The sequence below is a fragment of the Coregonus lavaretus genome, assembly GCF_964263955.1.
Source record: "Coregonus lavaretus genome assembly, chromosome: 39".
NCBI classification, from domain to species: domain Eukaryota; kingdom Metazoa; phylum Chordata; class Actinopteri; order Salmoniformes; family Salmonidae; genus Coregonus; species Coregonus lavaretus.
In genome coordinates, this window is record NC_140026.1 from 3,463,795 (window position 1) to 3,477,787 (window position 13,993).

General features: G+C 46.8%; 1 protein-coding gene and 1 long non-coding RNA gene across 2 annotated transcripts; both read right to left on the reverse strand.

The window, feature by feature from the left end:
* Positions 1–6,107: 6,107 nt before the first annotated feature.
* Positions 6,108–6,524, reverse strand: LOC311113070. Its single transcript, XR_014610954.1, has 3 exons — positions 6,403–6,524; positions 6,256–6,280; positions 6,108–6,167 (listed from the first exon to the last, which is right to left on the reverse strand). It is a non-coding gene; the product is annotated as an uncharacterized lncRNA (long non-coding RNA).
* Positions 6,525–6,721: 197 nt separating this feature from the next.
* Positions 6,722–8,654, reverse strand: LOC311112648 (Fc receptor-like protein 5; the record flags this gene model as incomplete). The annotated part of the gene is made up of 5 exons (XM_084155791.1): positions 6,722–6,993; positions 7,160–7,438; positions 7,532–7,840; positions 7,940–8,212; positions 8,399–8,654. 5 exons carry the CDS (start codon positions 8,652–8,654, stop codon positions 6,722–6,724), a joined length of 1,389 nt encoding a protein of 462 aa, XP_084011917.1.
* Between the last annotated feature and the right edge of the window lie 5,339 nt (positions 8,655–13,993).

Here is a 13,993-nt window from a genome sequence, read left to right on the forward strand (position 1 = left end):
TTATGTACAGAATACCAGCTGACTGCTTAATAGTTTTTATATAGTTTGGAGCTGTGCTTTGGGTTATTGTCACGGTTTCGGCCGAGACCGCTCCTCCTCCTGGTTCGGGCAGGCTTCGGCGGTCGTCGTCCCCGGAGTACTAGCTGCCACCGATCTATGTTTCATGTTCGTTTGGTTTTGTCTGGATGTTGTACACCTGTGCCTTGTTAGTCCTCGTTAGTGTCCTATTTAGTTCTCGTTGTGTGTGCTTGTCGTTGTGTGTGATTGAGCATCTGTTTTCGTGTTTGGAGCTACATTTTTCCCTCCAGTGTTTTGAGAGGGTTGTTTGCACATGTTTGTGCGTCATTTGTTTGGTCGCCTGTGTGCGTCTTGTATTTTTGCCTTCGGGCTTATGGTGCTTCTGTTGGATATATATTATATATTTTGCACTAAAGCCTTTGGACTGAGCCTCTGCGTTCTGCGCTTGATTCCTACACCACACCCACCTTCAGCACGCCCAGACAGAATCACACACCATAACTACGGAATCAGCAGGATCGGCAGGGACGCCTGTGTCGCTCGAGGAGCATCTCCGTGGGCAAGAGGACCAGATCCGACAACTGGAGACCGCTCTACAGGAAGTAATCAACATCATGCACCGATGGGAGGCCAGCAGGGTACCCACACCTCCACCTACCCTTTCCATCCCATCGGTCGGTCCACCAGTCCCAGGTTCGGAACCCAGGGGGATTCGGCTCTCGCTCCCGAGGGCGTATGACGGAACAGCTGCCGGGTGTCAGGGGTTCCTCCTGCAGGTGGAGCTCTACCTGGCCACTGTACACCCGGTGCCCTCGGGATACGAGAGCGTGTCCGCCCTCATATCCTGTCTCACGGGCAAGGCGTTGGAGTGGGCTAACGCCGAGTGGAGGAGGATGGACACCAACACCATCACCTACGCTGAGCGGCTAGTCCATTTGAGACAGGGGAGGAGGAGCGCTCAGGTGTTCGCTCTAGAGTACCGGACTCTAGCGGCGGATGCAGGGTGGAATGAACGGGCTCTCATCGACCATTTTCGATGTAGCCTAAGAGAGGACGTTCAACGTGAGTTGGCCTGCAGGGATACCCATCTTACCTTCGACCAGTTGGTCGATATGTCCATCCGTCTGGACACCCTGCTGGCCACCCGTGGACGTCCCGAGGGGAGTCCGTCCATTCCGCCCTCCGGCAACTCCGAGCCGAGCCCTATGGAGCTCGGGGGTGCCGGCGCTAGAGAACGGAGTAGGAAGAGCCCGAGGGGGCCGGTCTCCTGCACCAAGTGCGGTCGTGGAGGGCACACTACGGCCAGGTGCTGGGGAGGGTTCTCCGGGAGTAACGGCAACAGGCCACGCACTGGGGGGGCCTCCCAGGTGAGTAGACGTCCCACTTACCCAGAGCTTTCTGTTGCACACTTTTGTATACCTGTTTGTTTCCCACAGGTTGCACCTCATTCCCAGCATAAGGCGCTAGTAGATTCAGGCGCAGCTGGGAATTTTGTTGATCATAAGTTTTGTTATGAGTTAGGGATCCCTCTCCTACCTGTTGACAAACCTTTTCCCGTTCATGCCTTAGACAGCCGCCCATTGGGATCGGGGTTGATCAGGGAGATCACAGCGCCACTTCGGATGTGTGCGCAGGGGGGTCATGAGGAGACTATACAGTTGTATCTGATCGACTCTCCTGCGTACCCAGTGGTGCTGGGGATTCCCTGGTTAAGCACCCATAACCCTGCTATTTCGTGGCAACAGAGGGCTCTCGATGGGTGGTCTGCTCAGTGCGAGGGGCGATGTCTCGGTGTTTCCGTGGGGGCGACTTCGGTGGAAAGTCCAAACCAAGTGCCCGCACTGCACATTCCGCCTGAATATGGGGATTTAGCACTCGTGTTTAGCAAGACTAGGGCGACGCAGTTGCCTCCTCATAGACAGGGGGATTGTGCGATTGATCTCCAGGCAGGAGCAGCGCTCCCACAGAGCCATGTGTATCCTTTGTCTCAAGAGGAGAGAAAAGCTATGGAGACTTATATAGCCGAATCTTTGAGACAGGGATACATTCGGCCCTCCACTTCTCCCGCCTCCTCAAGCTTCTTTTTTTGTGAAAAAGAAAGATGGAGGGTTGCGCCCGTGAATTGATTACCGTGGTCTCAATCAGATTACTGTGAAATACAGTTATCCACTCCCTCTGATTGCGACCATGACGGAGTCATTGCATGGAGCGCGATTTTTCACAAAACTGGATCTCAGGAGCGCGTATAACTTGGTGCGCATTAGGGAGGGTGACGAATGGAAGACAGCATTTAGTACCACGTCAGGTCATTTCGAATATCTCGTCATGCCATATGGGTTGATGAATGCTCCTTCAGTCTTCCAATCCTTCGTAGATAACATTTTCCGGGATATGCAGGGACAAGGGGTGGTCGTGTACATTGATGACATTCTGGTGTACTCGTCTACCCGAGCCGAGCATATAACCCTGGTGCGTCGTGTATTGAGGAGGCTGTTGGAGCACGACCTATATGTCAAGGCAGAGAAATGTCTGTTTTTCCAGGAGTCGGTCTCCTTTTTGGGTTATTGGTTGTCCGCGTCAGGGGTGAGAATGGAGGTGGATCGTGTGTCCGCTGTGCGTAATTGGCAAACCCCAACTACTGTAAAAGAGGTGCAGCAGTTTTTGGGCTTTGCGAATTACTACCGGAGGTTTATCCGGGGTTTTGGACAGGTGGCAGCTCCCATCACGTCCCTTCTGAAGGGGGGTCCGGTGCGCCTGCAGTGGTCAGCCGATGCGGACAGGGCCTTTAGGAGACTGAGGGACCTGTTTACGTCGGCTCCGGTGCTGGCGCATCCGGATCCCGCATTACCCTTTCAGGTCGAGGTAGACGCGTCTGAGGCTGGTATCGGGGCCGTTCTCTCTCAACGGTCCGGCACGCCACCTAAACTCCGCCCCTGTGCTTTTTACTCTAAGAAGCTCAGCCCGGCGGAGCGTAACTATGACGTTGGGGACAGGGAGCTGTTAGCTGTAGTTCAAGCCCTTAAGGTGTGGAGGAATTGGCGTGAGGGGGCTCAACACCCTTTCCTCATTTTGACTGACCATCGGAACCTGGAGTACATCCGGGCAGCGAGGAGACTGAACCCTCGCCAGGCTCGATGGAGTATGTTTCTCACCAGGTTCGTATTTAAAATCACGTACATCCCTGGGTACCAGAATGGTAAGGCAGATGCGCTGTCCCGGCGGTATGACACGGAGGAGAGGTCCGTTGAGCCCACTCCCATACTACCGGAGTCTTGCCTTGTGGCACCGGTGGTGTGGGAGGTCGATGCCGAAATCGAGCGAGCGTTGCGTACCGACCCCAGCCCTCCACAGTGTCCTGAGGGTCGGAAGTACGTTCCGCGCGAGATTCGGGATCGACTCATTTACTGGGCTCACACGTCACCCTCCTCTGGACATCCGGGTATCGGCCGGACGGTGCATTGCCTTATCACTAAATACTGGTGGCCCACTTTGGCTAGGGATGTGAGGGTTTATGTCTCCTCCTGCTCGGTGTGTGCCCAGTGTAAGGCGCCCTGACATCTGCCCAGGGGTAAGTTACAACCCCTGCCCGTTCCACAACGACCATGGTCCCACCTCTCGGTGGATTTTGTGACAGACCTTCCCCTCTCTCAGGGGAATACCACCATCCTGGTCGTTGTGGACCGGTTCTCTAAGGCCTGTCGTCTTCTCCCTATGTCGGGTCTTCCTACTGCCCTACAGACCGCTGAGGCCCTCTTTACCCATGTCTTCCGGCATTACGGGGTACCCGAGGATATAGTGTCTGATCGAGGTCCCCAGTTTACCTCTCGTGTTTGGAGAGCGTTCATGGAGCGTTTGGGGGTCTCGGTTAGCCTTACCTCAGGGTACCACCCGGAGAGTAACGGGCAGGTAGAACGTGTCAACCAGGATGTGGGTAGGTTTCTGAGGTCGTATTGCCAGGACCGGCCGGAGGAGTGGGCACGGTACATTCCCTGGGCCGAGATGGCCCAGAACTCTCTCCGCCACTCCTCTACTAACCTAACCCCCTTCCAATGTGTGTTAGGTTACCAGCCGGTTCTGGCACCTTGGCAGCAGAGCCAGATCGAGGCCCCTGCGGTGGATGATTGGATGAGGCGCTCGGAGGAGACGTGGAACGCTGCCCACGTCCACCTGCAGCGGGCCGTCCTTCGTCACAAGGCGAGCGCCGATCTCCACCGCAGTGAGGGGCCGGTGTACGCACCCGGAGATCGAGTCTGGCTCTCTACCAGAAACCTACCCCTCCGCCTGCCCTGCCGGAAGCTGGGTCGGCGGTTTGTGGGGCCCTTTAAAGTCCTGAGAAGATTGAACGAGGTGTGTTATTGATTACATCTACCTGTTGAGTATAAGAATATTAACCCCTCGTTCCATGTGTCTCTTCTCAGGCCGGTGGTAGCTGGTCCACTCCAGGACAATGAGATAGGGGAGACTCCTCCGCCCCCACTGGACATCGAGGGGGCTCCGGCGTACACCGTTCGGTCCATCTTGGACTCTAGACGCCGGATGGGGGGTCTCCAGTATCTCGTGGAGTGGGAGGGGTACGGCCCGGAGGAGCGGTGCTGGGTGCCGCGGAGGGACATCCTAGACCCATCTCTCCTGTCGGAGTTCCACCGGGACCATCCCGCGCGCCCTGCTCCGCGTCCTCCTGGTCGTCCCCGAGGCCGGGGTCGGCGCACGGCTGGAGCCGCGCGTCAAGGGGGGGGTACTGTCACGGTTTCGGCCGAGACTGCTCCTCCTCCTGGTTCGGGCAGGCTTCGGCGGTCGTCGTCCCCGGAGTACTAGCTGCCACCGATCTATGTTTCATGTTCGTTTGGTTTTGTCTGGATGTTGTACACCTGTGTCTTGTTAGTCCTCGTTAGTGTCCTATTTAGTTCTCGTTGTGTGTGCTTGTCGTTGTGTGTGATTGAGCATCTGTTTTCGTGTTTGGAGCTACATTTTTCCCTCCAGTGTTTTGAGAGGGTTGTTTGCACATGTTTGTGCGTCATTTGTTTGGTCGCCTGTGTGCGTCTTGTATTTTTGCCTTCGGGCTTATGGTGCTTCTGTTGGATATATATTATATATTTTGCACTAAAGCCTTTGGACTGAGCCTCTGCGTCCTGCGCTTGATTCCTACACCACACCCACCTTCAGCACGCCCTGACAGTTATTCTCTGTTGTAGGAGGAAATTGGCTCCAATCAAGCGCCATCCACAGGGTATGGCATGGCGTTGCAAAATGAAGTGATAGCCTTCCTTCTTCAATATCCCTTTTACCCTGTAAAAAATCTCCTACTTTAACAACACCAAAGCACCACCAGACCATCACATTGCCTCCACCATGCTTGACAGATGGCATCAAGCACTCCTCCAGCATCTTTTCATTTGGTCTGCGTCTCACAAATGTTCTTCTTTGTGATCCGAACACCTCAAACTTCGATTCCTCTGTCCAGTGTCTGTGTTCTTTTGCCCATCTTAATCTTTTATTTTTATTGGCCAGTCTGAGATATGGCTTTTTCTTTGCAACTCTGCCTAGAAGGTCAGCATCCCGGAGTCGCCTCTTCACTGTTGACGTTGAGACTGGTGTTTTGCGGGTACTATTTAATGAAGCTGCCAGTTGAGGACCTGTGAGGCGTCTGTTTCTCAAACTAGACACTCTAATGTATTTGTCCTCTTGCTCAGTTGTGCACCGGGGCCTCCCACTCCTCTTTCTATTCTGGTTAGAGCCAGTTTGCGCTGTTCTGTGAAGGGAGTAGTACACAGCGTTGTACGAGATCTTCAGTTTCTTGGCAATTTCTCGCATGGAATAGCCTTCATTTCTCAGAACAAGAATAGACTGACGAGTTTCAGAAGAAAGTTATTTGTTTCTGGCCATTTTGAGCCTGTAATCTAACCCACAATTGCTGATGCTCCAGATACTCAACTAGTCTCAAGAAGGCCAGTTTTATTGCTTATTTATTCAGCACAACAGTTTTCAGCTGTGCTAACATAATTGCAAAATGGTTTTCTAATGATCAATTAGCCTTTTAAAATGATAAACTTGGATTAGCAAACACAGGAGTCACAAAATCAGGAGCCTGGCCCTGGGTAGATCCTTGGTCCTGTTGGGGGTCCTGGTTGGTGCTCTGGGGCTGAGGGGGCCTACAGGGAGAGAGATACTCAGCATAGGAAGCACAGAGAATATGTTATACTGTACATATCAATATAGTTGAGAGACAGGTGTACTCACCAGAATATTCTGATGAAACAGGAACCTGTAATGACAAACGCATTGTGTTATGTACTGAAATTTCTGCAAAAACGTATATTTAGAAATGTCTCTCCTAAACATGTAATAGAATGTTTTGTATTAAATGAGAAACAGCCAAAGTATCACCTTTGTTGTTTTGATTTCTCCACAGCAGGACCAGGAGAATGACCAGTAGAACACCAGCAACAACCAGACCCACAACCACTCCTACTAGGACTGATGTAGAGGATCCAGGAGCTACGACTGGAGAGACTGGAGAGAGAACAGCACAGACTCTGATAGAGGTTATATAGGTTTAGAGTATAGAGCATGAAAAGAAAGTAGGCTCGCCCATCTTTTGACAATTTAGTTGAGAGATCATATTTTCTAGGGGAGTGCAAATCTAAAACTATATTAACATCAACACTTAAATGACATGTTTTTCACACAGATAATAAAAAGGTAACTAACTTGTGATCATAAATGTTTTCTCACCTCTCACTGTCACCCAGCTCTCTGGTGATTCTCCTTGACCTGATTTACACTTATAGAATCCTTCATCTGACTTGGATACTGTAGGGATGGTCATCTCTCCTGTGGTCTCATTCTTGATGAGTACTCCATTTTTGTAGAAATCAGATTTGAAGTTTGAGCTGACTTTACGGTATTTACAGCTCAGAGTCAGAGAGTCTCCTTCAGTCACGGGATGAGCAGGGCTCTCCAGGATCACTTCACCAGCTGTGTAACATAATATAGAAATAATACTGTAAATCTGGAGTCATCGCTCACAATACATCAACGTCTTATGAGCTTGTATTTATGAGATGCAATCATTCAGTTCCAGAATTGAACATCCTATCATATATATGTAGAAATGTTAGTGAGTGTTGTACGATAGACGTACTATTAACTTTGATGTTGACAGCATTACTGTACTCTCCTGATCCAGACTCACACCAGAACACTCCACTGGACCATGTGTATGTGTAGCTGATGGTACATGTGGACCCTGTTGTTGATCCCCAGTTAGAGCCACACCCTGACTCTACTCCTCTCTCTGTGTATCTCATCAGTCTCCATCCAGTAGAGTTCCCCTTCTCCTCACAGCTCAGTAAGAGAGACTTTGATGTAAAGTGTTGAGTTGTGTTGGGACTTATTCTGAGAGACACTGAAGGCTGCAGATCTGAAACAGAGAGACAGAGTCAAACCTATAGTTATATACACACATGAGGGTAACTTAAATATGATTCAATACAGTTTCAATGCAGTTAGTTACCTCCTGACCAGAGAAACTGAGGTTCACTGTAGAGTGTGTCATAGACTGGGTCTCCTCTCCCAGCTCTACACACATATCCTCCTGTGGGAGTAGGACCAGCAGGGATCAGAGTGTAGGAGTCTTCAGTAGCCCCATTGCCTGCTTCTGGTAGACGCTGAAAAGAGTAGGACTGCTCTGTTAAAGTGGGAACCGTCCTGTACCAGGAGAACCTCCAGCCTGTAGACGTCTTGTCAACTTCACAGCTCAGAGACACTGAGTCTCCAGGGTTCAGCCACTGAGGATAGATTCTCAGAACAGCCTTGGGTTGATCTGTGATCAGACAGAGGACATGTTTGAGTTTTCTAACTTTCAGTCTTATCAATGATTCTAGTTACCCGTGGAGATGTTTACATGATTAGTTAGACTTACCAGACACAGTCAGTTGTACAGCATCACTGGTCTTGGAGAACGTCCTTCCCTTTACACCCTTACAGGTATATGAACCACTGCTAGACACGTAGACAGGACTGATTCTGTACTCAGACTTTGTGTTAAAGGTGATCACTAACTGACTATTCTTATACCATCTGTAGTCCCAGTCAGTATCTTCTCCCCCCTGTATGTCACATGTCATAGTAACAGTCTCTCCTCTGAATATCTGGGACCAGTTGGGTTGGAGGGTCAGAACAGCAACAGGTCTCTCTACACAGACACAACACAGACAACTAACTGAATAAACAGTTGCACAATTGTAAATGTCTTTATTTAGCAAAAGGTCTACTCATGTTAGTTATAACTGTTTCAATGAGCAGACAAAATATTACACCCTAGTTTACTTTATGTCCATATAAAATAGCAGCCGTTTATCATAAAACTGTTTTAACTCACCAGTAATGTTTATCTGGACTGGGTCACTGTACAGGGTGTAGTAGACTGGGTCTCCTCTCCCAGCTCTGCACCAGTACTGTCCTCCATCGGAGACACTGACCCTGCTGAGTGTGTAGGAGTATCCAGAGGTTGTGTTTACTGGTGTAGAGTCTGGTCTGTGTCTGTACCAGTAAAACTCCCATGCATAAGACTCTACAGTACAGGTCAGTGTCACACTGTCTCCTGTGAATATGTTCGCTTTGTCTAAACTCAGCATAGACGTCGGACGACTATCTGTTGGAATCAAGAAATGTGTGTGATGCATCTGGAAAACATGGATCTGATCTGCTGCATGATTTGTCCTCTTGATGGGTAAAGGTTCAAATTTCCGTGAGGCAGAATAGTCTACAGACACACAGAAAATGTCTACATGATTGACTCAACAACAACAGTGTCTATCTATCTGTATGACCAGAGAGAGAACAGAACAAAGTAATTCACATTTTACAGTGAGAGTAATAGTATTACTTGGTAGTGAAGATGTGGGTCTAGACACTGTGTTCCCTTCACACCAGTACTGACCCTGGTCAGACACACAAGCTCTACTGATGGTGTGAGAGACTCCAATGTTACTGTAACCAGACTGGGATACTACATTATCATTCCTGTCTTTGTACCACTGATAGCTCCAGCTATCCATTGTTTTTGATGGTAGGCCACTCTGGTAGGCCTATATTATGATCAAATACCCACAGTAGTCTACGTGGCCACTGTTAATACTGTAACTTAAAGTGGGTACAGTCTCAGTGTTCACAGTAAACACACGCCGAAAGTTGCACAGAATTTTCACAATGTTCAAGTTTGCGCTATGCAGCAGACTGGCTCAGTGCTGAAAAAAAAAATTTGAAGGAACATTGCACACAGACCATGTCTACATACACTGAGTGTACAAAACATTAGGAACACCTGCTCTTTCCAGGACGTAGACTGACCAAATGAATGCTATTTACCCTTATTGATGTCACTTGTTAAATCCACTTCAATCAGTGTAGATGAAGGGGATTAGACAGGTTAAATAAGGATTTTTAAACTTTGAGACATGGATTGTGTATGTTTGTCATTCAGAGGGTGAATGGGCAAGACAACATATTTAAGTGCCTTTGATCGTGGTATGGTAGTAGGTTCCAGGTGCACCGGTTTGAGTGTGTCAAGAACTACAACACTGCTGGGTTTTTCATGCTCAACAATTTCCTGTGTGCATCAACAATGGTGCACCACCCAAAGGACATCCAGCCAACTTGACAAAACTGTGGAACGCATTGGAGTCAACATGGGCCAGCATCCCTGTGGAACGCTTTCGAAACCTTGTAGAGTCCATGCCCCGATGAATTGAGGCTGTTCTGAGGGCAAAGGGGGGTGCAACTCAATATTAGGAAGGTTTTCCTAATGTTTTGTACAATCAGTGTCTATATAATATGATATAACTAGTGTCCATCTCTATGAAAACAAAACAGACAACAAAGTAACTTATCATTAACAGTGATGGTGACAGGATCACTGATGATTAATAATATGGATCTGGACCGGTTCTCTCACTGACACCAGTACTGACCCTGGTCAGACACACCAGCTCTACTGATGGTGAAGGTGTCTCCTGTTATAGTGTGTCTGACAGACTGGGATACTACATTATCATTCCTGTCTTTGTACCACTGATAGCTCCAGCTACTGTCAGACCCTACTGAACACGTCAGAGTAACTGTCTCTAAAGTGTATGCAGGGTTTGGCTTTACAGTCAGTGTAGCTTTGGGCAGAGCTGTGAAAACATATCACAGATTAGACATATGACCTAAACTGGATACATGAATAGCTACTGTATCTGGGAGCTGTTGTGGTGTATGGTCAGAACAGCCTTTGCCACTCCTGCTCAAAATCAAACCAGCATGATACAATTGCCTTACACATGTTATTTTGTGACACTAAAAACACAAAATATATCCAGCCAAAAACAGCTTCAAAAATCACAAATAAAGAAATAGAGATGGAGGCTTGATGAAGTGAACAAATATCTACCATCATCATCTTCAGAGTGTCCAGAGTTGATGAGTGTACTCAACGCTACAACAAAGAAAGTCACATTGCACCAATATTAGCTTGCAAAAAATAACAACATGCCATATTCATGTTACTGATTAACAAATAGTTCCTGACCTATATTTTAAAGGAGCAATCTGTGATTTCTACATAGATTTTGCACTTTTAAATGAATAATAGCCATTAATTCTAAAAGAGCATAACTTTTAATAACCTCATTAGCTTACCATTATGGAAAAAACACATGATTCCACATGTAGGATATCACGTTTTGATGATATTTCACATGAAGTTTCACATGTGGATCTTCACATGTGATGAAATAACCTTTCACATGTGAAATCATGTAAAACCATGTGGTTTTGGAACACTTCACATGTGATGGTATTTCATATGAAATTTCAGATGTGGATATTTTTCACATTACATTTCACAGGTGATGCACTGCAGAATTTTTTTTGTCGTTAGGATATCCCCGGAAAGTCACGCAGTCTCACTGTTTTCAACTTTCATATTTGGAACACTTTGACATAAATTATTACATTGTGTTTGTTTATTTATACTGAAATTATTATTCAAGGTGTCCATTATCATCCCCTTGACCAAGAAAGGGAAAGTAACTGAACTGAATGACTACCGACCCGTAGCACTAACTTCTGTCATTATGAAGTGCTTCGAGAAACTTGTCAAAGACTACACCACCTCCTCCCTCCCCGACACACTCGACCCTCTCCAATTCCCCTACCACCCCAACAGATCCACGGACGACACAATGGCCATTGAACTGCATGCTGCCCTCACCAACCTGGACAAGAGGAATGCATATGTGGGGATGCTGTTCATTGACTACAGCTCGGCCATCAATACCAAAGTGCCCTCTAAGCTCACCAGCAATCTCACAGCACTGGGACTGAACTCCTCCCAATGCAACTGGGTCCTGGACTTCCTGACAGGCAGCCCCCAGGTGGTGAAGGTAGGCAACATTACCTCCTCAACATGGATTCTCAACATGGGGGCCCCACAACGGTGCTTCCTGAGTCCCTTCCTGTACTCCCTATATACCCACAACTGCATGGCCTCACACAGTTCCAACTCCATCATCTAGTTCACTGACGACACGACAGTGGTAGGATTGATTACCAACAACGACGAGACGGCCTACAGGGAGGAGGTAGGCACTCTGACGGTGTGGTGCCAAGTAAACAACTTCTCCCTCACCTTAAGCAAAACAAAGGAGATGATTGCGGACTTCAGGAAGAACCAGGCTGGGCACGCCCCCATCCTCATCAATGGGGTCGCCGTGGAGATGGTCAAAAACGTAAAGTTACTCAGCGTACACATCTCAGAGGAGCTGAAATGGTCAAACCACACGGAAACCGTTGTGAGGAAGGCACGACAGCGACTCTTTAACCTCAGGAGGCCCTCACAGTATTCTACAGGAGCACCATCAAGAGCATACTGTCAAACTGCATCACAGCCTGATACCGACAATTACCCTGCCCACACCCCAATGGACATTTGTATTTATCATTGTCACAGTTGTAAATATGTATATTTGATTATTGTATCATTCACACCTGAACTGTTGGACCTCAGAGCTTAAGTATTTCGCTGTACACTGCAATTATATCTGAGACCCTCTGCATGTGACTAAATTCAACAAGTCCTCACCTGGGATTTTGAACCAACCTTTTGGTTCACGACATTCCGATCATCCTGCCACGCCACCATATCTGTGTCAATAACTGATTTCACCTGTATTCCTACACTTTGAACTTCAAAGTAAATCTCAGCTTTGTTTAAAATACACTCAATAAAACCTATTATATGTATCATAGTGATTCAGGAGTAACATTGATAAGAGTAATATGCCACATCAACATTAGACAATTATACAGAAAACCCTCAAATTGCTGAATCCAATTAATGAAATCAATGATGGGAGAATAGTCAGATTAACTGATAACTAAAATAGCAATGCAGATGGCATTGTTTTGCAAAGTGCGGAGATATATAGGTAATTCAACTGTAGGGGACTTCTGAGAATGCTACAGACTTTGTAGCGTAGCAGAAAGATCAGTGTACCTTGTCTTGTCATGTCAAATGTACAGCACATCAATTACCTTAAAACCCCTATACCATTTCATTACATCCCTTGCAAAAAAAAACTCACGTGAAATGTGCGGTTTCATGTAAAAATTGCATTTTTACATGTGAAATAGCTGTTTTCAAATGTTGAGCTGAAATTTCACATGTGAAAACAAGAGACACGTGAGGTCAATCATGAAACCATATGTTATGTTCACATTTCTTAAATTCATGTTAACTCCACCTTTTCACATGTGAGAAAAATAACATATGAATTGCAAAACTTTCACGTGAAAATATAATTTTCATTTTCACGTGTGAAAAACATATACATGGGAAAACCTAACTCTCTGTAGAATTGCATTTTCACATGTGAAAAAAATTCACATGTGAAAATTGAATTTGCAGGTTCAGATGTGAAAATGTTGTCAAGTGTAGTTCCATGGTATCGCGTTGAAATTTTGAATCCCCATGTTGTCACATTAATTTGTTCACGTGCTCAAACATTAGCACATGTGTAGTTTAATATTATCACATGTCGCTTTTACATGTTGTCACATGCCAGCAGCATACCACCCTTCATCCCTCTGCTGGCTTGCCTCTGAAATGAAGCAGGGTCGGGCCTGGTCTGTCTCTGGATGGGAGACCAGATACTGGAAGTGGTGTTGGAGGGCCAGTAGGGGGAACTCTTCCCTCTGGTTTTAGGAGATCGCAATGAAGTGGACATTACCCTGCTTAGGGTGCTGTCTTTTAGATAGGAAGTTAAATGGTTGTCCTGACTCTCTGTGGTTATAAAAAATCCCATGGCACTTATTGTAAGACTAGGGGTGTTAACCCTGGGGTAATGGCAAAATTCCCAACCAGGCGTCATTCCATCATGGCCACCTAATCATCCCCCTCATTCCTGATTGGTATAATACAGTGTCTTCAGAAAGTGTTCACACCCCTTGACTTTTTCCACATTTTGTTGTGTTACAGCCTGAATTTCAAATTGATTCAATTGAGATTTTTTGTCACTGGCCTACACACAATACCCAATAATGTCAAAGTGAAATTATGTTTTTTGAAATGTTTACAAATTAATACAAAATGAAAAGCATTCATTTCTTGAGTAAATAAGTATTCAACCCCTTTGTTTTGCAAGCCTAAATAAGTTCAGGAGTGAATTGTGCTTAACAGGTCACATAATAAGTTGCATGGAATCACTCTGTGTGCAATAATAGTGTTTAACATGATTTTTGAATGACTACCTCATCTCTGTACCGCACACAGACAGTTATCTGTAAGGTCCCTAAGTCGAGAAGTGAATTTCAAACACAGATTCAACCACAAAGACCAGGGAGGTTTTCCAATGCCTCTCAAAGAAGGGCACCTATTGGTAGATGGGTAAAAATAAAAAGAGCACACATTAAATATCCCTTTGAACATGATGAA